Source organism: Hyperolius riggenbachi, chromosome 7, assembly GCF_040937935.1.
Source record: "Hyperolius riggenbachi isolate aHypRig1 chromosome 7, aHypRig1.pri, whole genome shotgun sequence".
In the NCBI taxonomy this organism is placed as follows: Eukaryota; Metazoa; Chordata; class Amphibia; order Anura; family Hyperoliidae; genus Hyperolius; species Hyperolius riggenbachi.
Genome location: NC_090652.1, coordinates 248173120 through 248196694, shown reverse-complemented (window position 1 = coordinate 248196694; position 23575 = coordinate 248173120). Strand labels below are relative to the sequence as shown.

Sequence of the window (23575 nt, the reverse complement as noted above, 5' to 3'; positions counted from 1 at the left end):
TAAAAATCGTTTAAAAGGAGGAGGTATTGGTGGACTTACCTCCCCAAAGTAGACACAATTCTGTTGATTAATGTCAACAAGTATCTTTCTTCATTCCACATTGCAACACGTTTCGCAGGTTCAATCCTGCTTCATCAGGCAGTAATTGGAGCAAACTATTGTGGCTACATCAGGATAAGAATCATACATCAAACTTTCACTTTTTAATACTTGGTTGCAAATCTTTTGCAGTCAAATACAGCCTGGAAGTCTGAAACGCATAGACATCACCAGACGCTGGGTTTCATCCGTGGTGATGCTCTGCCAGGTCTCTATTGCAGCTGTCTACAGTTCCTGCTTGTTCTTGGGGCACTTTCCCTTCAGTTTTGTCTCCAGCAAGTGATTCTGCTCAATCGGGATAAGGTCAGGTGAATGACTGCAGTTAAAGCACATCATGATCGATTTATTGCAATTCCATTGTGGTTGTGTATAGAGCCAAAAATGTTAGAATTGTGTTGATGTCCCAATATTAATGGACCTGACTGTAACTGATAACCATAATCCAAGACTGACAATGTTCCTCATACCAGGTGTCTAAATGAACTAACACCCAGTTTGGTGGTTGCTAAGATCACCAGTTTCACATTCAAGAGATTGCCTTCTCTTACTTTAGCAAGGTAAGTGACTTCTAGTGCGAAAGCCGTGGTATAAATAAACAGAAGTTTAACACGGAGGTCTTGTTCACAATGATAAGTAATGTCCCTGAGCAGTGCAAAATACTGCAAGCAAATCCTTTTTAGGATTTTAAACGTGCCTCCTCACACTAATACAGTGTAGTGTTCTGCTTTTAAAAACTGTTTGCTGGTAGCTTTTTGGGGTTATGGACCTGCTTCCTGATTAAATACACGTGAGCATAAGGCAATGAAAGCAGCAGAACCTGTCAGGGCTGCTGTCCACGAATCGTAAAGCAATGAGTGTCTTTAACATGGGCATCTGCAGGAGGGCCCAAGGGGCGGGGTCACTCACTCAACCCTCTTCCCGACCCGGAGGTTAAAGCTGGTGGAGTTTTGCTGCAAACTGCAGCAACATGCGAGAAGTTACCTGTGAGATCAGCTCTCCCACCGTTCTGCGCTTGTGCCTGTCCCCAGAAGTTGTAGCCAGTGGACTTTTAATTGATGCCCATTTTTTTTTTTTTAAAGGGTCATCGAGCACATTGTTCTTGTCTTTCATTTTCCCACTGACAAATAACATCGGAGGAGTCCATTAGAGGGTCATGTTATGTTGGACTTTAATCTTTCTAAAGACTGTAATTCCACAAACTGGGAAGACAAAGTCAAAACTTAAAGAGGAACTCCAGTAAAAATAATGTAATAAAAAAGTGCTTAATTTTTACAATAATTATGTATAAAAGATTTAGTCAGCGTTTGCCGATTGTAAAATCTTTCCTCTCCCTGATTTACATTCTGACATTTATCAAATGGAGACATTTTTACTGCTGGCAGGTGATGTCACTGGAAGTAGCTGCTGCTTGCTTTTTTGCCAGTTGGAAACAGCTGTAAACAGTTATTTCCCACAATGCAACGAGGTTCACAGACAGGAAACGGCCAGGACCATTGTCCTCACAGTTTCCTGTGGGAGGGGTTTCACCACAATATCAGCCATACAGAGCCCCTGATGATCAGTTTGTGAAAAGGAATAGATTTCTCATGTAAAAGGGGGTATCAGCTACTGATTGGGATGAAGTTCAGTTCTTGGTCACGGTTTCACTTTAAGTTTTGTTCTTCTTTATTCTCATTTTACTTTTAACTGCTGGCTACATTATATGTTCATTTGTTAGTCATAACATTTGAAGGCAGTTGCATGTGGTCCGGTGTTAGTCATGGAGTGAATTCCAAGACATAACAACAAAGGTTATTTAGGAAATACCTTTAATGACCAACTGTACAAGATTTCTTTGCAAGCTTTCTAAACAAAGTTTCTTCTTCAGGCATGTTTCAGAGCTGGATCACAACCATACAAAGCACTGTCACATACTGAGGCTCTAAGCTTCGACATTTAAGGCTAATCTTCCTGTTCCTGAATTTACACAGAAACTCAATAACCCGCTTCTGGGCGCATTTCCATATAGAGATTGTAGTCATTAGCAGTTCAAATCACTGGCTTGATATGTAGTGGCAGTTTACCATTGATGGTTTACAGACACCCTGGCTCCTCTTGCTTAAATCTGATCTCAGAAGGCTGGTGCAATGATTTGGTCCTGTGTTGTGGAGAATCTGTTTATGGTCTGTGAGAGGTCACCCAGGGGGAGCCGTGAGACAACTCCACTCACAGAGCCTGCTGCATACAAAAATGATTTGGTTGCCTCACATTTTTATGCAATCATTTTGTTCACCACACTGAATTAAAGCGGGAAGTCCGCACTTCAACTGCATCTGAGTGGTTTCATTCATTGTGGTAATGTACAGAGCCAAAATGAGTAAAAAGTGGTCTCTGTCCAAACATTTATGGACCAAACTATATATGATACTTCCTTCATCCACCATAGAGGTATAAAAGCTACTTATTTTCTCCACTATAGAGGTATACATGATATCTCCTTTCTCCACTATAGACATACTGTATATGCAAGACAGATCTTCAAAAAAAGGTATTCAGCATCCGGGGGGCAATTTTCTGAATGTAATGCTTTCCTGGCATCCATGTAAAAGAAAGACACACCAACTCTCCTGGTTCAACATGTCAAGAACAATTTTCCAGGTTTATTTTCAGTTCGTGATTTCTCACACATAAGGTGATCTTGCTTAAACGAGAACACCTGTAGAAATACCCAATAAGCTCAATGGGGTATTATCAGTGTTTGGTTTCAATGTATGGTTTCTATAAGGGTTCTCCAATAAAAAAATATCTGGAATGCCTACACCATTACGGCAGTACCACCAGAGACTAACCTGTTCAGGACAATCCCTACAATCCATGCTAATGCTTGAATTAGAAGGACTTGATTTAAGTACCAGTAATTAGCTTTAACTATTGCATATTTGAAATTAACCTTCCCGGGGTAGTAGAAAAAACTTACTAAGGTGTTCGTTCATTGAACTGGGAGAGACAGGGTTAATATACGGCGTTCTCTTAAGGAACCATATGGCTCTTACATGATTTCCACATTGTGCTAGAATTTTTATTGGCAACAGCTTGTCTGTTTTTCTCCTTAAGGTTTGTTCTGTCTGAAAACCGCAAGGTTTAAATTAAAAAGTCCTAAGTTCTTTTAAGAATTTACCAGCCTCCCAAGATGATCATGTGCTCTGAGAACAGATTTCTGTCTCCTGTCTTATCCCCTGCAAGGTATCTGATACTTACTACCTCCAGCGAGCAGCCTGCTCATTCCACCACTCGAAAATGGAGTAACCGACAATCTCAGAGATGGAGAAATAAATCACTTGATGCGCAATATTTTTGTATCGCTATATCCTTGTTACAGGGATTTCCACTTGTATCCTGTGCAGGTGACATCAAGGCTATGAGCTGAACATTCTGATTCCATTCCTTATACTGGTATTGTCATCAAAGAAGTGTCTTCCTCTTAAACATTAAACAGTAAAAAATGAATCACTATGATACTGCTTTGATGTCTTGATTGCATATTTGCACCTCACTGAAGCAGACTGATATAATTGCTGGCTGCAGGACAAATTATCAGATGTACACCTGGAGAAGTAATTCGTAAGCAAAGAGAATAGATAAGGTTATCTGCTTTTCTCCTTTGCTACTGTTGCTTACAATATGAAGTACAAATCTTTTGGACTAGTCCATGTTCCCATGGGGAATTCTCAGTATTTCCTTTATTCTTTACAAAAGCGTTCCCTGGAAATGATCTATAAAAGATAACTGCCAGGCTCCCTACTTGTTTGCATATGTGAAGATAATAGTTTTGATCATGCCTTACAGGGCAACAGCAGGCATGATCTTGCCGAACTATTGCTGAAACGAGGTTTGCCTAGGCTTGCTGTACTGGTGCTGACCTGCCCTTGTTGAAGTAGTGATGGCCTGACCTTGCTGGGCAAATGCTGACCTGCCTTAGGCTAGTGCTGGTCTGGCTTTGTAGGGCTAGTGATAGCCTGGCCTGGTTAAGCAATTGCTGGCCTGGCCTTGTTAAAGAGTAACTGTCGGGCATAAAATCAAAAATCAATTCTTTATTTTTATCTGGTAAACAAGTAATAAGGATGCTAACCAGGCAATCCAACAGTTAAAATCTCTATTACTTTTCTTGCTGATAAATGATCATTCCCTGGTTTATCTGATTCTTATTTGGTACACACAAAATTTGGTACACAAAAAGGAAGTTGCAGGGCATGCTGGGTTGTCATTTTTTGCTTCTCTACTTCCCCTCAGACTTAACTAATGCAGCCTGATTGTCTGAAGCCTCTTTTCCTCCGGTTTTTCCCTCTCACACCTCTGTTCCTCTCTGATTGGCCAATATTTCTCATGCTGAGACAATGTACTTTCTATAGTGAAGGGCAGGCAAATCAGGCAGAGGAGTAAGGGGGGAAATGACATCAGAATTAGCTTCAAAATAGCCACACTTAAAATGGAAATGCTAAGAAGGATTTTCTCTCTTTTTTTACTGTAGAAATCACTAAAATCAAAATGTGGACAGTGCAATACATATGTTATGTGAGTAGAGCAAGTATTTATTGTTGTTATTTTTCTGAGATAGTATGGCTGACTGCTCCTCTTTAAGCTAGTGCTGGCCCGGCCTTGATGGATCAGTGCTGGCCTTTCTTTTCATTTGCAGAAACTCTTCTTCCATGTCCCCCTGGGCAGCAACCACCCGGGCCTTTGTAGGAAACTAGCCCTGTCTAAAGCCGCTTACAGTTTACTTCACTTACAGAAAAAAACTCTTCGGTGTATATATGCCTTGCGACTGTTCTCATGATAGCCAGTCACTATGGTTTGGTGTCATTTGTTTCCACTCGACTCCACGACAGGTCCACTAAGAGACTGGACCGCCCATCCCTGGGACAGGAAGAACAGATGGAGTTTAAATAGCCACCTCCCACCTTCAGTGTTCTTCCTGTCCCCGGGGAGGACAGGTGGAGTTTCCTGGGCTGCCGGGGCAGAGGGCAACTCCAGGGGAGTGCTGTTGCTGCCTGGTAGCATCCCTCTCAGAAGGAGATCCCAGGCGACCTCCGTGGTCAGGCGCAGCGCTCCCCTAAGAACGGAACTCCGCTCCACTGAGTGGAAGCGGAAGTTCCTCCTCTTGTTGCGACGCACGCGAAGGTGTGTTTCCGCAGCTTCCGGCGGAAGGCATCAATCCCGGCTCTTCCGCCGGCTGGGGGCGGACCAGGCTGCACTATTCAAATAGACAGCAGCGAGAGTCAGAAGCAGCCACTACAGTCCTTGGACTAAGTCTGCTGGAAGGATCCGCCACTCCCTCTGTCACCAGGGAGCTTTCCTCCTCTCAGGCCGTGGGGCCAGCCGCACAAGTAAGTACTTTTGATACTGGCTGGGGATAATAAATTTGTTGGCAGCTCACTTATGGTAGTTCTGTTCTTTTTTAGAACCCAAGACCTGCTTCCATCATGGATGAATCTGAAACCAGAGCCTGTGGGATCTGTCGTAAAAAACTTGCTGTTTCCTATCCAAAACCCTTATGTAATGCTTGCATTTTGTCTGTGGTGAAGCATGAAGGGGGAGACTTGTTTAATAGTATGCTTACGAAATTTGAAGATCAATTATCTAAAAAGTTTCTATCTGCTAATGTTTCCATTTCCACTTTCAGAGTCTAGGGTATTATTATTATTATTATTATATCTCAGCAAGATGACAATGCTGACTTACCTAGACCATTTTAACAGCCAAGAGTTTTAGGGTCCTCTTCGGAGGAAGCAGAGCCAGCTGGGGGGTCTTCTGGCCAGGAAGACGAGACACCTAGGTGTTCCTCTAGGAGTAAATTTAAATTACACCCTGAACAGTCAGATGAATTAATGGAGTTCATTTACTCTGCTCTTAATATTCAGTCTGATTTTCCGAAACCCTCTACAGTAGAAGATGAGATGTATTCAGAACATTTAGTGTCTAAAGGGTTAGTGTTTCTGGGTCACAAAACAATGCATGACTTAATGGAAACCGAGTGAAAGGAACCAGATAAAAAGCTGGTAATTAACAAAACGTTTAAGAGACGCTATCCATTCAACAAAGAGGAACAGTCTAAATGGACAAAATGTCCAATACTAGACCTTGCCATTTCAAAATGATCTAAAGACGCACACATCCCATTTGAAGACACAGGTGCTCTCAGAGATCTTTCTGACAGAAAAATGGAAGCTCTTCTTAAGAAATCATGGGAAGCGGTGTCCGCCTCAAGTGCACCTAACTTAGCAGCGACCTGTACTGCTCGGTGCCTGATCATTTGGTTGCAGGAATTGCAATCTCTTTTGAAGAGTGGTTCTCCACCTGAGAATATTTCTCAGTCGGTTGCGACGTTGAAACTTGCTGCAAAATTTCTTGCAAACATCTAGCGAAGCGGTCAGAATTTCTGCCCGCAGTGTAGCGTTAATTAACTCTGTCAGAAGATTCCTGTGGCTAAAAAATTGGGATGGGGACGATGTCACAAAACAAAGTTTTTATGCCCTACCATTTGAAGGAAAATTGCTGTTTGGCTCTGCTTTAGAGTCTGTACTCGAAAGAGCAGGTGAAAGGAAAAGTTTTTCCAGCGGGTAAGAAAAAAACTCTTCCAAAAAGAGATTTCAGGCCCCTAGGAGGAGTCAGAAAAATGATTCTGGCAAAAAAAGGCAAAACAAAAGGTTTTCTCTTCAACACCAAACCCTCAGACACCCCTTCTAAACCACAGTCAGAACATGGACTATACTCAGGTGGGGGGCAAGCTAAAAAAATTATTTCCGGCATGGCAGAAGGTATCAAACAACAAATAAATCTGCAGAACCATCAAACATGGTTACAAGATTCAATTTATGCAAGTTCCCCCGAGTTCTTTCAGGGTAACGAGCTCTCTTAGGTGTCCAGTCCAGCAATCGGCAATGGAAAAGGCTGTGGGAATCTCTTTTCCAGAAGGGGGTTGTGGAAGAAGTTCCTTCACCAGAGAGGAGGAAAGGTTTTTTTTTACACTCTCTTTCTGGTTCTGAAGCCGAACGGCGATTTTCGCCTTATCATAAATCTTCAGTCTCCAAACTAGTTTGTGAAGTACAAGAAATTCCGCATGCAATCCATTCACTCCACAATCCTTCTGCTGGGGAAGAACTACTTCATGGCATCCATCGATCTGATGGATGCATACTATCATGTCCCCATCCATCCAATGCACAAAGTATTTGAGAGCTGCCGTAAAGATTCAATCACAGATCCTTCACATCCAGTTCAAAGCTCTCCCGTTTGGAATTTCAAGTGCTCCCAGGATCTTCAAAAAGATCATGACAGAGGTAGCGGTCTTTATAAGAAATCAGAAGATTATTCTAGTTCCCTATCTAGACGATCTTCTGATAGCGGCACAAACAAAAGATCTGCTCCAGGAGCATATCCAGATTGTGCTTGGAGTTCTAAAGGATCTGGGATGGATTCTGAATGTTCAGAAATCCGATCTAAACCCAGGACAGGAAAATACCTTTATAGGAATCTCACTGAATTTGATCTTGCAGATCTCCTGTTTACCAGAAAAGAAGGTCGATCCATTAATCAAAAGTACTCAGGTACTTCTGAGATCAAAGTCCGTCACTACAAGACAGGATATGAGTCTCCTGGGAAAATTTTCAGCTTTGTATCCCAGCCGTAGCTTGGGCCCAAGCAAGGTTCTGAATATTTCAACTGGCGATCCTGTGCCAGTGGTCAGGCAAACAGGAGGATCTGGACAAAAACATATGGTTGTCGGATCCAGTGAGACTCTCTCTGAAGTGGTGGACTTGTCGTCCAAACCTGCAAAGAGGCGTAAGTTGGTCAAATCTAAATCCCCTCGTAATTACAACGGACGCAAGCCTCTGGGGTTGGGGAGCACGTCTGAAACAGTATTACATAGAAGACAGATGGTCTCCCCTAGAAAAAACGTTCTCTTCAAACCACAGGGAATTGCTTGCGATCTGGAAAACTCTGCAGAAATGGGAAGACCTGTTGTTGCACAAAAATCTGATGATCCAGTCAGACTATCAGACGGCTGTTGCTCACATAAACAAACAAGGGGGGACCTTCAGTCCACTCCTAATCTCTCTTTCCTTCCAGATATTCGGCTGGGCAGAGAACAGAGTTCTTTCCTTAAAATCGGCTCACCTCAAAGGAAAAGACAATGTTCTAGCAGATTAGTTGAGCAACAAACAAATATATCAGAGCAACTGGTGTCTGAACAAAGATGTGTTCAAAATGATTTGCAACAATTGGGGTCTTCCATCCATAGACCTGTTTGCTGCATGGGACAACACGCTTCTACCCAGATTCTGCTCCCTCAACCCCAGAGGCTCCCCAGAATGTGTAGATGTTTCTGTTGGACTGGGCACCGGAGAGAGCATATGCCTTCCCACCCTCCAATTTGATAGGGAGGGTTCTACAGAAGGTTGCAAAAGATCAGGCCAATTTGATCCTGATTGCTCCAGACTGGCCAAAGAAGGCCTGGTGTCTGTTACTACTCTCCCTGATTGTAAAAGATCCAATGATCTCAGATCGGCTTCTGAAGCAGGGTCAAGTGTACCATCCTGCAGTGGCCAGTCTGAAACTGAAGGTGTGGCTTTTGAGCGGCGCTTGCTTCTAAACAGAGGTCTGCCTGAAGAGGTCATTGAAACCATGCTTCATGCCAGGAAATCTATCACCTCTGTTATTTATCTTAGAGTTTGGAAAGTATTTTGTGAATTTAAAAAAAACTCTCCGGAAAATGTAATGAATTTCTCAATTCCCAATATCCTAGATTTCCTACAGAAAGGATTAGGGATGGGTTTAAAGTTGAACACTCTCAAAGTACAGCTTCCTGCTTTGGGGGCCTATTTTGATGTTCCTTTTTCGTCAAATTCTTTGATTAAATGATTCATCAAGGGGGTTAAAAGGAAGACAGTAGTGAAGAAAACTGCCGTCCCTCCATTGGGATCTGAATTTAGTTCTAAACTCCATTATTCAGTTTCCGTTTGAACCTGTGAATCAAATATCCATTAGGCATTTAACCCTAAAAACTTGTTTTTTTTTTGTAGCAATCACTACGGCCAGGCGTATCGGAGAAATACAGGCCCTGTGTATCAAGCCGCCTTTTATGTCAATCCATAAATTTCAGTTACCTCCTTCGTTTACTCCGAAGGTGATGTCCGATTTCCACAGAGAGCAGGAAATCTTCATTCCCTCATTTTGTCAGAATCTTTCAAACAAAAAAGAGGAAAAATGTAACTCACTGGATGTGAGAAAATTATTTTACTTTATTTAGACAAACCCTCTTCCTGGAGAAAGAAAGATAATTTGTTTGTTCAGTTTCAGGGTGCCCGAAAAGGGTTAAAAGCGTTCAAAAGTACGCTCAGCAATTGGTTGAAACTTTGTATTGACAAAGCATATGAGATTGCAGGAAAGCCAGCGCCAACGAATGTAAAGGCTCATTCTACTAGGGCTGTCTCGTCTTCCTGGGCAGAGAGAAACTCTGCTTCTGTTCTACAAATTTGTAAAGCAGCCACATGGTCTTCCTATGATACGTTCATAAAGCACTACCGTTTGGATCTACCAAACAATCAGGACTTGGGTTTTGGTCGTAAAGTACTGTCTGCAGTTGTCCCACCCTGAGGGAGGTAATATTGTATATCTCTTGGTGGACCTTTCGTGGAGTCGAGTGGCTGGATGGTGTACTGGTTAAGGGCTCTGCCTCTGACATGGGAGACCAGGGTTCGAATCTTGGCTCTGCCTGTTCAGTAAGCCAGTAATTCAGTAAGGAGTTCATTGGGCAAGACTCCCTAACACTGCTACTGCCTACTGAGTGCGCTCTAGTGGCTGCCTCGCAAGCGCTTTGAGTCCGACAGGAGAAAAGCGCTATACAAATACTGCCATTATTATTATTACTCTCACCTGGTAATTGGGTTTCCACGCTGACTCCACGACAGGTGGGTTAACCCGCCCACAAATCAAACGGTAAGTCTCCTACCCTTACATGGTGATAGTCAAAGCACTGAAGGTAGGCGGTGGGAGGTGGCTATTTAAACTCTATCTGTTCTTCCTGTCCCAGGGATGGGCGATCCAGTCTCCTGGGGGACCTGTCGTGGAGTCAGCGTGGAAACCCAATTACCAGGTGAGAGTAGTTGTAAGCTTCTCAGCACTCCAGTTCCTTCTCTTTTCTCAATAGGAAATGAATACAAAGATTAAAAACACATTATTTACCCAGAAGTTTTGGAAAAATGTAAGTGTGACTTTTATTGATGGCCTTCATTTTCCATGACTTTTTTTTTACTTACTGGTTGCCTGGCTACTCTGTTTATTCATGTATGCGAGAAATAGATGCACCAAACCCTATAATAAGCAAGCTTCCCTTTCGAGTGGTTTCAGCCTCCATGTCACAATGGAATCCTAAGAAGAATGCTGAACAACCTGGTCTGCCGGTTCTCATTTCATTTTTGCAGAAAAGGTTATTTTCTCAAGTACAGTGTATTTAAAAAAATGTTTTACCTTTCAGGATTCCTCACTTTGCTGTGTCCTTCTACTGCTACCAAAACTTTAAAAAGCCATCAGCTGTGTGAAATGTTTACAGGACTTGCAGGGGCGTAGCAATAGGGATTGCAGAGGTTGCGACCGCATCAGGGGCCTAAAAAGGGCCCTCCCTCAACTGCAGTATTAGCTCTCTATTGGTCCTGTGCTGGTAATAATTACTGCTATAGATACTTTGAATAGTGGTATTCATTAAAAAACTGTTCCCCATCCCCTTCTTGCACCTCTGACATTGTTGTTGCCATTGGCAGGTTTTGGTGTGCCGTATCAATTGTTACATATAGAGTGTTTGGGGGCCCCAATGTAAGACTTGCATCGAGGCCCAAGGCTCCTTAGCTACACCACTGAGGACTTGGTTCGCTTAAGAAGGGTATCCACTATTAGATAAGGGTCCAAATTTGTAAATGATCACCCCAGTTGGTTATTAGCGACTATTTTACCAGCATACAATTCTTGATCTTAATAAAATTTCAGTAGAAGACTCACCAAGAATCAAATACATGCCCCACATGAAGCTGTGCAGCCAACTATCCCTTACTGTTCCACCCACCAAGTTACTTATACATGCACCACTGCCGTCACCTGCAGGGTCTGGGACTCCCTGGGTTGACAGTTTGTGGTCATGTTCGGAAGAGAAGTGTTGCTAGCCTTGTGTCTATCGTCAGGTTCTGTTACTATAGAGGGGGATGGCAGCACAATGTACGACTAAGGGCCTGAGCCCACTGACGCAGTTGTATCCGCTTCTGTCCGCTTTTCAGCATCTCTAACATTTATGTGTAACTGAAAAGTAGACACAACTGCGTCAGGGGCTAAAGACCTTAGTGTTTAATGCAGGAGTGGCTAGAAGGAGAACAATAGGCTCTGCCTGCACTTGACAGTACCCTTCACCATATCACAGAGTCAATAATCACCCTGGCACTTCTTGAAAACATAAGCTAACGTTTCAAGAACAATCTGGTCTCTTCATCAGGGCAAGACAAGAAGAAGCATATTTCACAATAGTAATGCTTGCATGGGGCAGCTATCTCGATTCACTCACTGTCCACAATGTGGAGAGTTCTGGTGGGAGCTGCATGAGCAATGTGCGTCACCTTATCCTATACTAACCAAAGGATGCACATATGCATGGTTGCACCTATGGGCAGCGGCTTAGTGCGATCAGCGGAGTTGTGGACGGCAGCGGCTTAGTGTGTGTAGCACAGTTGTGGGCGCTGGCTTAGTGCAGCAGTTGTGGTGTGCGTGCGGCTGCTGGTGCGTCTGTGCATACTGAGGTGTGCACAGACACACCTGTAGGTGGTGGCTTAGTGTGGGCAGAGCAATTGTGGGCAGTGGCTTAGTGTGGGTGGCGGCTTAGCACGGGCAGCTCAGTGGTGGGTGTGCGTGTTATTTAGGTAAACAGAGCATAACAGAGATAAGTTTAAATAGTGGAAAGTTTAGTTCAAGTTTGTACAAACACATTATTTATATCTACTGATGAAGGATAAAACCCGCTATTCTTTGAGGCAAAGAACAGGAAGCAGTTAATTACAAATCTGGCCATAATAACCACAAAAATCTTCAATTATATTTTATTTGTCCAAGAAACAATATAATAAAAATGATTATTCAAATTAAAATTCAAGCGGAAAAAAAATGGCTAAATTTCTCCTCTTTACATCCAAAAGCCTGAGATACCATCGCAGCGTGAGTACACAATGGATTCCGTGAAATGATGAAAGCATCAGCGTTTTAGAGCATCCCTGAGAGGCATCTTTGCGTTTGTTTTCAGGATCGGAATATGTTTCATTTAATGAATGGAATAAACTACTTGAGTTTTAATTGCCTTAAAAATTCCTTTGAAGTGCGCTCGTCGCTGTCTGTGAGTGAAGATGTTATTCCTTCCCTGGCAATGCCCCAAAATAACTTGCAGCTGGTTATGGATTGAATTAACATAATGATCCCCTATCCCAAACTACGGTCTGGGGAACACAGAAGGCTACAAATAAACATACAGCTGAAATGACAACTGTCATCGGCTCTGCTGTCTAATTGAGAGATTCATCATGTGAGGCAATTTATTAAACGGCAAGCCATTTATGTAATGCAAACTTTTTGCAATAAAGCTTTCAGTTTCAAAATGTCACTAGATTTAGTTTCATCTGTTGTTTTTTTTCTATTGTGTTGGCTGATTTTATAGCTAACTTAAAAAAGGGGGAGCTCTTTATAATATTACAGTGCCACAAAATATAAATTACATAAGCTTTTTTTCTTTAATAGCATTCATCGGATATATATAGATAGATAGATAGATAGATAGATAGATAGATAGATAGATAGATAGATATATGTAAAACAGCGTAAAACAGGTTATATTTAATACTTATGAATATACAATGGTGTAACTAGGTCGGAGTAAGTGCATTGCTCCATTTGCACTGCATGGGATACCGGTTGGGAAAAAAAAACAAAAAAACAGAAATAAGAAATGGGAATTCTGATACACCATAAACAAGCAGCAGCACTCAAGGCCAAGCCTAAACTTCAAGAGCAATTAAAATCTCTGCACATATAAAAAGTGAAATAAAAATACAGGATCCAAGTGAACAATAAACTACGCAAACAGTGCGCCAAGCCAAGCGGCAGCTTCAAGAACGAAAGAAAAAGAAATAAATGTTGGAATGTATAAAAACGGGTTCCAAGTGTAGAGCTACTTACACACTTTAGATTTTTTTCTTGGCCAAAAATCTAAAGCATGCATTGTTCTGTTCCAGCGATGTTGGCCAGCCCTCTAGTGACCCGACACGTAAATCGCTTTTGCCCAACTCCTATTGGCACTCGAGGAAGTCCTCCTCATACCAGTGCTGTAATCATGCTATCACAATGCCACTGCCCTCCTCAACGCTAAACAGGGAAGCTGAGAGGCAGGCAAATTTCACCCCCTCCCACAACCTTCCTACAGCCCAGAAGCTACCTGTGCCAATCCCACAATGCCTCTGCTGCATTTTCCAGACCAGGAGGCAAAATAGCTCCAGCGTGATGTTCTGGCTGGAGCCTTAGGCTGGTTTCACATATTAAGCGGTGCGATCGTCCTGCGGCAGGACAGCCCAGGGCAGGATGATTGCACTGTACTACTCCCCAATGGACATATCCCAGCAGCAGAGTGTGCCAACAGGGTAATATGCCTAGCGTCGCCCCCCCACTTAGTGACATATTCCCTGCTGGGCAGGAAGTACGTCACTGAAGTTTCATTGCACTGCGCCTGTGTGCCGCGCCACTACCGCAATCAGGTATTTTGCGCTGCCATAGACTTCCATTGCTGCATAGTCCGTGCAGTAGGCATGGATCATGTGGCAATGCCCAGCAGAGTTTGCGCCGCCTTACGCCGATTTCACTACTTCTGTCGCACCGCATCACAATAGTGTGTAAGTCTCCAAAAACGTATATTGCCCTCGTGCCGAGCTGCGGTGGGGGAAGAGTTCCGCAAAGCAGGTATTTAGCGGACCTTGGGTTGGTTTAGGGGATTAGACATGAGTGTATGAAGTAATAAAGATTTTACCAAAATAAAAGGAAAACGTTCTTTGCAGTTAAGAACAGTTAAGGTGTACTTAAAGTGACACATGGCATGATGATATCTACATGTATACTTATAGCATTAATCCTGTTTAGAACTTTTAGAACTTGCCCGTGATCTCTTTTTATTTAGTTTTTTTTTTTCACAGCAAGAGTGAATAATGAGTGCTTTATCTCTGCACCTGGACTGCAGCTCAGCTCTCCTGAAAAATAATTAGAAGTCATAAAACTTCTGTGTGGCTGTGTAAAAACTTTGATAGCAAGATAGTAATATACAATTCAATAGGCCATCATGTCTCTGTGTGGGAGCTTCATAAACTGCAGCCATTTCACTGTCATATTAAATCTAGCTGAAACTTCAAAACTAGATTTTTAACTGCTAAAATATGAATAAAAATATGTGACTCGAACCTAGGAAATTTATATTTAGAATTTGTTCTACAGATACAAATATTTATCTTATAAGTATTTTTTAAACTGTGTAACGCTTTACCCTAGGAAGTGGTAATAGGAGAATTTAAAATGGACCAGACTTTTTTTGAAACAATTTTAAATCCACAATCATTATTACAAAAGGACAATCATAGGGATTCTCTTCTAAGGAATTATTTCACTGCCATGTGGGGTGAAGAAGGAACGTTTCTTCCCCGAGGCCAGTTTTACACTTGGCCTGTGTGTTTGCAGTGCGATGCCCCCCCACCCACCCCGTCCGTCGCACCACACCACAACGCACAAAATGCCTGACATATGACCCTGGGGCAGATTGCGCCGACAGAGTCATATGTATAGCGCAGAACCAACCCTCACCCGCACGCCCCTTGCCACCCCTCACCCAGTGACGTACTTCCTGCCAGACAGGAATTCTCTAACTAGGATACCTGGGTTTCCCCATCGTATTACTGTCCTTCTGTGCATGCGCACTGCTGCTAACATGTTTAAAATTCCTGTGTTGCCCATTTACTTACATTACTTCCGCCGCCACAGAAGTCCAACAATAACGCACTGTTGACTTTGTGATGACTCGTCGGCTGATAGGGATTTTCAGGCGCAAAGTGACATGGTAAGCAATCTAGGCCCCATTGCCTTGCGTTGTCTTTGCGTTACCCTGCGGTAAAACAGGGTAACGCAATGCAGATTTCCAATGCAAATGTAAAAGGGGCCTGAGAGGTCTCCCCAGAGTGTTTCACCTTCCCCTGGCGCTTAATAACGCAGTTGAATTAAGGTGCCCATACACCTAGTGATATCGACCAAGAGACAGATCTCTTTCCCTGATTGAATCTGATCTATGTAGCTAAGAGGTGTAATTAAAAAAAACAAAAAAACAGCAGAGTAGGTTAATCCACACTTGCACGGGTCTACTTCTTAAAATATGCCCCCACACAGCCTGTTACCCATATCCACCTGGCTACCCACTTTATTTCCAGGCTCCATAATCTGAATTGCAGAGAGCTGGACTGATTATCAGCACTGGGAGCACTCCCTCTCCTTCCATGCATGTTGTGCACTGAAAACACAACACCACATAGCATTTATTAGGATTATGCCATCTCTTTACCTCCATGCACCGCCTGTGCAGCACATGCCACAGTATTTGGTGTGGCTACATGATTAGATCAGGACCCTCTTCAGCAATTCCATCTCTCCTTCCTTTACTGCACATGTGACATTACATGGCATACGGAAGTGGAGGAGGAACTAGAGAGGGAAGCTGCTGAAGACCTCAGGCAGATTAGGTAACTATACCAAGTCCAGAATTCTCTGCTGAACAAATGCTCTCCCAGGTAGGGCCAGAACCTAGCACTGCTTTTATTTCTGATGGTATCATCTCTCCAAAGGTGGCCACACGCTATACAATTTTTTTACATTTCTTTTTAAATTTGAGATTTACAATACATTTTTCTAATTGACTGCAACATTTGAAAAATATGGCCAATGCATGACAGCAGAGCCGGGACAAGGTCCTCCTGCCCATCCATCCATCCCACCCCAACCATCCCACACTGATTGCTATTAGACTTAGAGGCGCCCCAGGGCCCCCAATACCTTAATCTCTAGTTACCTGGCTTGCAGTCACTGCCTTGTATCGCCTTTTATTTCTCTCTGCTTCAAACACAATAGGTGAATGATAGCTGAATGAGTTGTGTGCCCCCTCCTACGCTGCGCCCTGAGGCTGTGGCCTCTTTTGCCTCTGACTTGGCCTGGCCCTGTATGACAGACGTGTTCAATTTTTCCCCAGTTCTAGAAAAAAAAAAAAAGATTAAAAACTCGCAGGGATCTATAAATCATTAAACAGACCATCTATCCTACACCATTCAATTTTCATGAAAAATTGATAAGAAAAATCAGCCACTCCCAATCGACTAATATGGATATAAAACAGGAAATTTGGTCAGATTTCTTGCTTGAATACAAGAGAAAAAAGTTTCACTGTACAAAGGATCGTCCTTGTCAAATTGCGGTAAAATCAAATACCTTTGATTGTAGGCAGCTGACCTGGTGCTTTACAAGAAATGTATACTTATCTGCCTTTGCCATTTAAAGTGCATCAAAAAAGTAAATTGGACCCCTTCAGACAGAGATCTAGCCAATTGGACCGAATGCCCCTCTAATCCATTCCACTATAAAGGTCCAGATCAATTTTTTTTTCAAGGTGTATATAAGCTTTAACTCACAGCTAGTGGACGAAAAGGGAACCACCATAGACTCTAATGCATTTATCGCTAATACAGTGACCAAAGCAGAAAAAAGGGCACCCCATAAATATTGTTTTCAACATTACAACATTAAAGTTTTTGAAATATGTTATCATTTTAGACACCTGCAACATTAGTTTTTGTCATAACATTTCGTTTGTATGTACAGATTTTACGTTACCAAATATATTATCATTTATGTGTGTGTAAGAGTGTTTTTACAGGGGGAGTGGTTGTGGGGGTTAGGCATCACCGGGAAGGGGGAGGGTGATTAGGGTTAGGCACCACCAGGGGAATGGTTAGGTTTAGGCACCACCAGGGCAGGGTTCTGTGTGAGAGTAGGGTTAGGTTAAAGCAATGTAAAACCCTGACATAATATTCTCTAAAAACATGTTTTCCTACTTTGTATATGTCACACAGTTATCATATTTGCATTTGTGCATAAGTATTATTATTCATTTAGAAATTACAAGTTCCCAAAAGTACAGTTTTTGCTTTGTGAGCTGACTTTGCATTTTATTAATAACTGGTTTTATTCATCATGTATTGAAGGCAGAAATGCTTTGAGTGTCTGTCTGTGTCCAGGAGCTTCTACACAGTCAGAGAATGTGTCACATTCCTCACTTGATACAATTAAGTAAACAAAAGATAACATTATCTCCACTTTCGGATGCTTCCAGATTTCTCTGCACTGAACTTTCCAGCCCTGTGCGTAACCCTTTGAATGCTAGTAAAAAAAAATGGTGGTTGAATATAATATGCTGTAAATAATTTTTTAGAGCAAAGAAAAAAAGTTGGGTTTCATTCCGCTTTAAGCTGTATTGCGGCAATAAATGTATATCTACGCCCCTGTGCAGGAACTGAAGTCCTGCGGGGGCGTAGATATACTGCCGCGATTAGCATAAGTGGTTAAAGGTTAAAAATCTCTGGTTTTAAAGGTCTGACTTTCTCAAGTTCATGTCTGCAGTTTTTTTTTTAGTATCGTGAAAAATGTTAACATTTTAAAATGTAAAGTGCATGTGTACACCTACACATGAGAGGCACATTTCTCACAGAGTAAAATGCAACATAAACTGCTTTGTTGCTGTCGCTTAGGGTCCTTTCACACTTAAAGGGGCACTATGGCGAAACATTTTAAAATTTAAAATATGTGCAAACATACACAAATAAGAAGTACAGTTTTCCAGAGTAAAATGAGCCATAAATTCCTTTTTTCCTATGTTGCGGTCACTTACAGTAGGTAGTAGAAATCTGACAGAAGCGACAGGTTTTGGACTAGTCTATCTCTTCATAGGGGAATCTCAGCAAGGCTTTTATTCTTTATAAAGATATTCCCTAAAAAGGTTTTAAACATTGATGCTGGCCAGCTTCCCTGCTCGCTACACAGTTTTTCGCCAGTTGGACAGAGCAACTGCCATTCACTAAGTGCTTTTGAAAATAAAGAAATCCCTGAGAATCCCCTATGAAGAGATGGACTAGTCCAAAACCTGTTGCTTCTGTCAGATCTCTACTACCTACTGTAAGTGACAGCAACATAGGAGAAAAGTAATTTATGCCTCATTTTACACTGGAAAAAAAACATACAGTGGAGGAAATAATGATTTGACCCCTCACTGATTTTGTAAGTTTGTCCAATGACAAAGAAATGAAAAGTCTCAGAACAGTATTATTTCAATGGTAGGTTTATTTTAACAGTGGCAGATAGCACATCAAAAGGAAAATCGAAAAAATAACCTTAAATAAAAGATAGCAACTGATTTGCATTTCATTGAGTGAAATACGTTTTTGAACCCCTATCAACCATTAAGAGTTCTGGCTCCCACAGAGTGGTTAGACACTTCTACTCAATTAGTCACCCTCATTAAAGGGAACCAGAGATGAACGATTCACACAAAATAAACATATCAGTTGATAGCTTGTAAAGAATAAATGCTCTACCCGATAATTTCGCCACTCTGGTGTGCCTTTTTGAGTGCTTTTTATCCATTATTGCTCCAGGAAATTTCCAATATGGCCGCCGGCTCATATTCCTTCTGCTTCCAGGTTATGAGGTGTTCTGGATGTGCTGTCTAGGCTATATGAGACTATAGACAAGCAGGGCTGCTGTAGGCTTTCATCTGTGTGCTTTCAACTTCATATTCTGGTATGCTTTGTGGCTGCCTGTAGGAAGTGTCTCTCATAGTAATGAAACTGCATACAGTAGATAATAATGACAGGCTGCACAGACAGAGCACACAGATCACACAGCCACACTTGTCTGTTAGACAGAGATTTTTCCTGCAGCAGCCCCTCCCATGTCATCACAGCTCTCAGTATGTAAAGCATGAAATTTGAGCCAGGAGGGGGAAGGCTTGGGCTTGAAAAGACTCCACAGAAGAGTGACTCAGCTATAATGATTCCAGGTCAAACCTCGACTGAATAGTCGGATTCTTATCACAGTTGATAACAGATAGATTAGACTGGGAAGAATAAAACTAAAAGCAGGGTAGGTGTTTACTGTCATGTTCCCACTGATAAATGTAATAAAATACATGAGGGTGCTGTTTTTCTGCTAAGGGCACAGGACAACTTAATCGCATTAACGGGAAAATGGACGGAGCCATGTATCGTGAAATCCTGAACGACAACCTTCTTCCCTCTGCCAGGAAACTGAAAATGGGTCGTGGATGGGCGTTCCAGCACGACAATGACTCAAAACATACAGCAAAGGCAACAAAGGAGTGGCTCAAGAAGAAGCACATTAAGGTCATGGAGTGGCCTAGTCAGTCTCCGGACCTTAATCCAATAGAAAACCTATGGAGGGAGCTCAAGCTCAGAGTTGCACAGAGACAGCCTCGAAACCTTAGGGATTTAGAGATGATCTGCAAAGAGGAGTGGACCAACATTCCTCCTAAAATGTGTGCAAACTTGGTCATCAATTACAAGAAACGTTTGACCTCTGTGCTTGCAAACAAGGGTTTTTCCACTAAGTATTAAGTCTTTTATTGTTAGAGGGTTCAAAAACGTATTTCACTCAATGAAATGCAAATCAGTTGCTATCTTTTATTTAAGGTTATTTTTTCGATTTTCCTTTTGATGTGCTATCTGCCACTGTTAAAATAAACCTACCATTGAAATGATACTGTTCTGAGACTTTTCATTTCTTTGTCATTGGACAAACTTATAAAATCAGTGAGGTGTCAAATAATTATTTCCTCCACTGTACTTCTTATTTGTCTGTTTGCACATATTTTAAGTTTTACAATTTTTTGCCATGGTGCCTCTAATCAGTAGCTCTCAGTTATAACTGAAAGACAACTGATTTTCAAAGTAATGTCTATATTTCCCTATGGCTCAGTTCCCACTATACGCATTTTAACTGAAAGCATGAGGGGAGAGCACTGGCTCCCACATGGAGTCTAGGGCGCCAGGACATTTATGCCTATAAGCTCCTGTGAGGTAAATCTGGGCCTGCCTATTGATGTCCATTCCTAGGTGGAACTTCTAACATTACAGCTATATCGGTCAATGGACTAACTGACCAAAATGGTGGATTCCCCTTCACCCTTCGGCAAATGAGGTGTGACGTCAGTAATAGCAATATTAGGTAAGTTTTTACTGCCTGACGCAAAACTACACTGCCCTGTTATACATTCTGAAAATAAGTTGCTGACATTTTCAAAAGGACCAGTATTGCCAAAAAAGTAGGCACTACGCAGTTAAAATCTAACAGAACCGGAAGGTTTTGGGCCAATCCATCTCCTCATGGGGAATTCTCAGAGTTGTCTTTGTTTTCAACAGCATTTCCTGAACAACAGTTTAACTGCCAAAATAGTACGATATCAGTGAACCTCCCTACTCACTAGCACACTATTTTGTCAGTTAGAGTTTGCAACTGCTGTTCAGGAAATGCTTTTGTAAACAAAAAAAAATCATCAGAATCCCCCATGAGGAGATGGACTGGTCCAAAACCTGTTGGTTCGGTAAGATTTTAACTGCCTACTTTTTTTTCGTGATAGTGGTCCTTTAAGTACAGTTATATTTTTTTTTAAGGAGATTAAAGGGAACCTAACCCCAATAAAAAAAATTAGATTCACTTAGCTGGGGCTTCTACCAGCCCCCTGCAGTCATCCTGCGCCCTCAACGTCACTCCCGGATCCTCTGGTCCCCGCCACCAGCTAGTTTCGTTTTTTCCGACCGGAGGAGGCCGGAGGAGATTTATATATATGAATAGTAAAAGTAGCTTGGCACCCAAACTTGTGCACTCCCATTCATGCATGTGCACAGCATCCAGCGTGACGGCCTACCAACACACGCGCCCCCCCAACCGAAGCCACAACACCAGGGAAGAGTGATGGACATGCCAATGCCCAACAGAACCAGCAGTGTAGTAACATTTTTATTTAACATATGTCCCCGATACAAAATATGCAAGGACTAAGAGAATTTGTGAAATGTCAATATAGCTCCTCTATTGTTCACATGAAAAGTGGAGCTGTGAAAAAATGCCATCTAGCCACAGAACTGAAGACAAGAAGCAGAAATAGTCATACAAATGATACAAGATACATTTTCCTGAGTAGATGAAGAAAGTGCCTACAGAGTTCAGGGTCCTCTTTAAGCCTACTAACACATTTACAATCAGACGATTACCTGTAGCTGCACATTAAATGAACCCAGGTCCTCTGCTTTCTTTTCCAAAGACTGCACCCAGACTTTCCTCTTCTGCCGACACCTAGAAGCGGCAGCGCGGTTCCGTTCCAGAAATTTCCTCCTCTTCTCATCTGGGTCATCGCTTGCTGCTTTTCTCCTGCGCCCCCCTGTGCTTTGCGTTTGTGGTGCAGGGGGAGCTGGAGATGCCTGGAAAAACAAGGACAAAGTTGTTGGTCTCTCGCTAATGTGACTCAAGAAAGTTCTTTCACTACCTTAAAAACAGATCACTGACTCAATGTAGCTGCAAAGGAAGAGGTAAACTTTAAACAAGTTCTACAACAGCTGGTGGAGTAATCTCCCAGAACAGCCTTCTGTTCAGTAGAGGCAGAGGAAGTCTACAGTACAGAAGTATAAAATCTCTCCTTCATTGCCGAAAAAACAGCATGTGCCGTTTCAGACATCATAAAGCAACAATAACACATACAAATCACAACTGTTCCAGTACATTTAAGTAACATGCAACGGTAACTTTTCATGCAGGAAGCTTCAGATGAAATATAAGATCTGAACATTAAAATAACAACCAGAGACACAGTTACTAAAGCATATACTTACAAGAACATTTCTTCAAGCTTTTTAACTGTACAAAATAGCTACGACTACTTTTTCCTCTACACTGTAGGCAAGAAGGTTCCCCAAAATAATTACACTGGCTTTAAAATGAACCAGTATGTAAAGCGTGCATAGTTAAAACAGTGCTAAGATATGATGGGTAGTAATAAGACTTGACCAACTGTCTCTTAATGTTGGTTACCCTAAAACTAAAACAATCCCCCCAACCACTACTTTTGGAATAAAAATAGGCCAAATGATTTGACCTGCTAATAAGCTAAATGTGGCACCCCCCCCCCCCCTCTTCCCATACAGAGTGAGCATTGGAGCGTGCCAGTGAAAGCAAAGCACGTGTTAAAACGTTTCTGTTGCCAGCAGGCCCGGACTTACATCACTGGAGCCTATAGACACAGATATCCTGGCACCCTAGACTTCAGCCTCCATGAACCTACAAACCCCTTCCAAACTGCAGTGCAAGTGTGCTGGCTGGTCCAGCTTTCACTTCTTCCCTGATTCCCTTCCCCTGTCATAGGTTGCTACAGGTGCCCTTCGTATTAGGTAGCCAGAAGTACCCTCAATAATAAGTAGCTAGAGGTTCCCCAAATATTAGGTAGCTAGAGGTTCCCTCAGTATTAGGTAGCTAGAAGTGCCCCTGACCGAAGGGAGATCTGGTCAGTGGAATGCCAAGAGCTGGGTGACTCTGCATTGGGAAGGAGGGAAGGAGGCACTCCGGGAGGGGAGTGAGCTGCCTTTCCATCATCAGGCACCTGCCTATGGTGCCTTATGGTAATTCTGGCACTGGTTGCAAGCATAGCTACAGTACCTCTTTGTGCTCCAGCTGCATCCTTGCATCTCTCTTAAAGGGGTTCTATGGAGTCGTGTAATGAACATAAACAGACACTGAGCTGGGGCTTCTATCAGCCCTCTGTAGCTGTAATGTCCCGCGCCATCCTCCACTGATCTCTCCTTCCCCGCTGCCGGTCCTGGTCTAACTACGCGTGTGACGCGTCTGTGCTGCCGTGCACGCTCCCGCATGCTCCTCCGGGAGCTAACTGCACAGGCGCAGTACAAGAAAACCTCGTACTGCGCTTGCGCAGTAAGCTCCCAGAGACGGGAGTGTGCATTATTCGTCTAGTTAGACGAATAATTGCCCGGTGGTTGCGGCGGCGGGTAACGAGTGATCAGAGGAGGACGGCGCAGGACATTACAGCTACGGGGGCTGATAGAAGCCCCAGGTAAGTGTCTGTTTATTACGGGACTCCACAGAACCCCTTTAAGGTGGCCACACACCATACAATTAAAAGATCCAATTTTGCACAAATTCAATAATTACGATCAGTTGTCCTGTAAAATCTAAAGCTTTTTTTCCCCCTTTGTTCAAGAAATCTGATCGAATTGCCCGTTTTTATTCTGTAAAAGAAAATCAAGAATGTTGGATTTTTGTG

At 42.5% G+C, this 23575-nt stretch overlaps 1 protein-coding gene across 4 annotated transcripts in view; it reads right to left on the bottom strand.

Moving 5' to 3' along the window:
- The window catches only part of ATF2 (activating transcription factor 2), a 158012-nt gene that overhangs the window by 47766 nt on the left and 86671 nt on the right, over positions 1-23575 (bottom strand). For all 4 annotated transcript variants that reach the window (XR_011023019.1, XM_068247016.1, XM_068247018.1 and 1 more), the window contains one exon: positions 21519-21725. Coding sequence is in view for 3 of the 4 variants with exons in the window: in XM_068247016.1 (XP_068103117.1) it covers positions 21519-21725 (207 nt within the window). In the remaining variant the exon portion in view is untranslated. The remainder of the gene's footprint in view (positions 1-21518; positions 21726-23575) is intronic.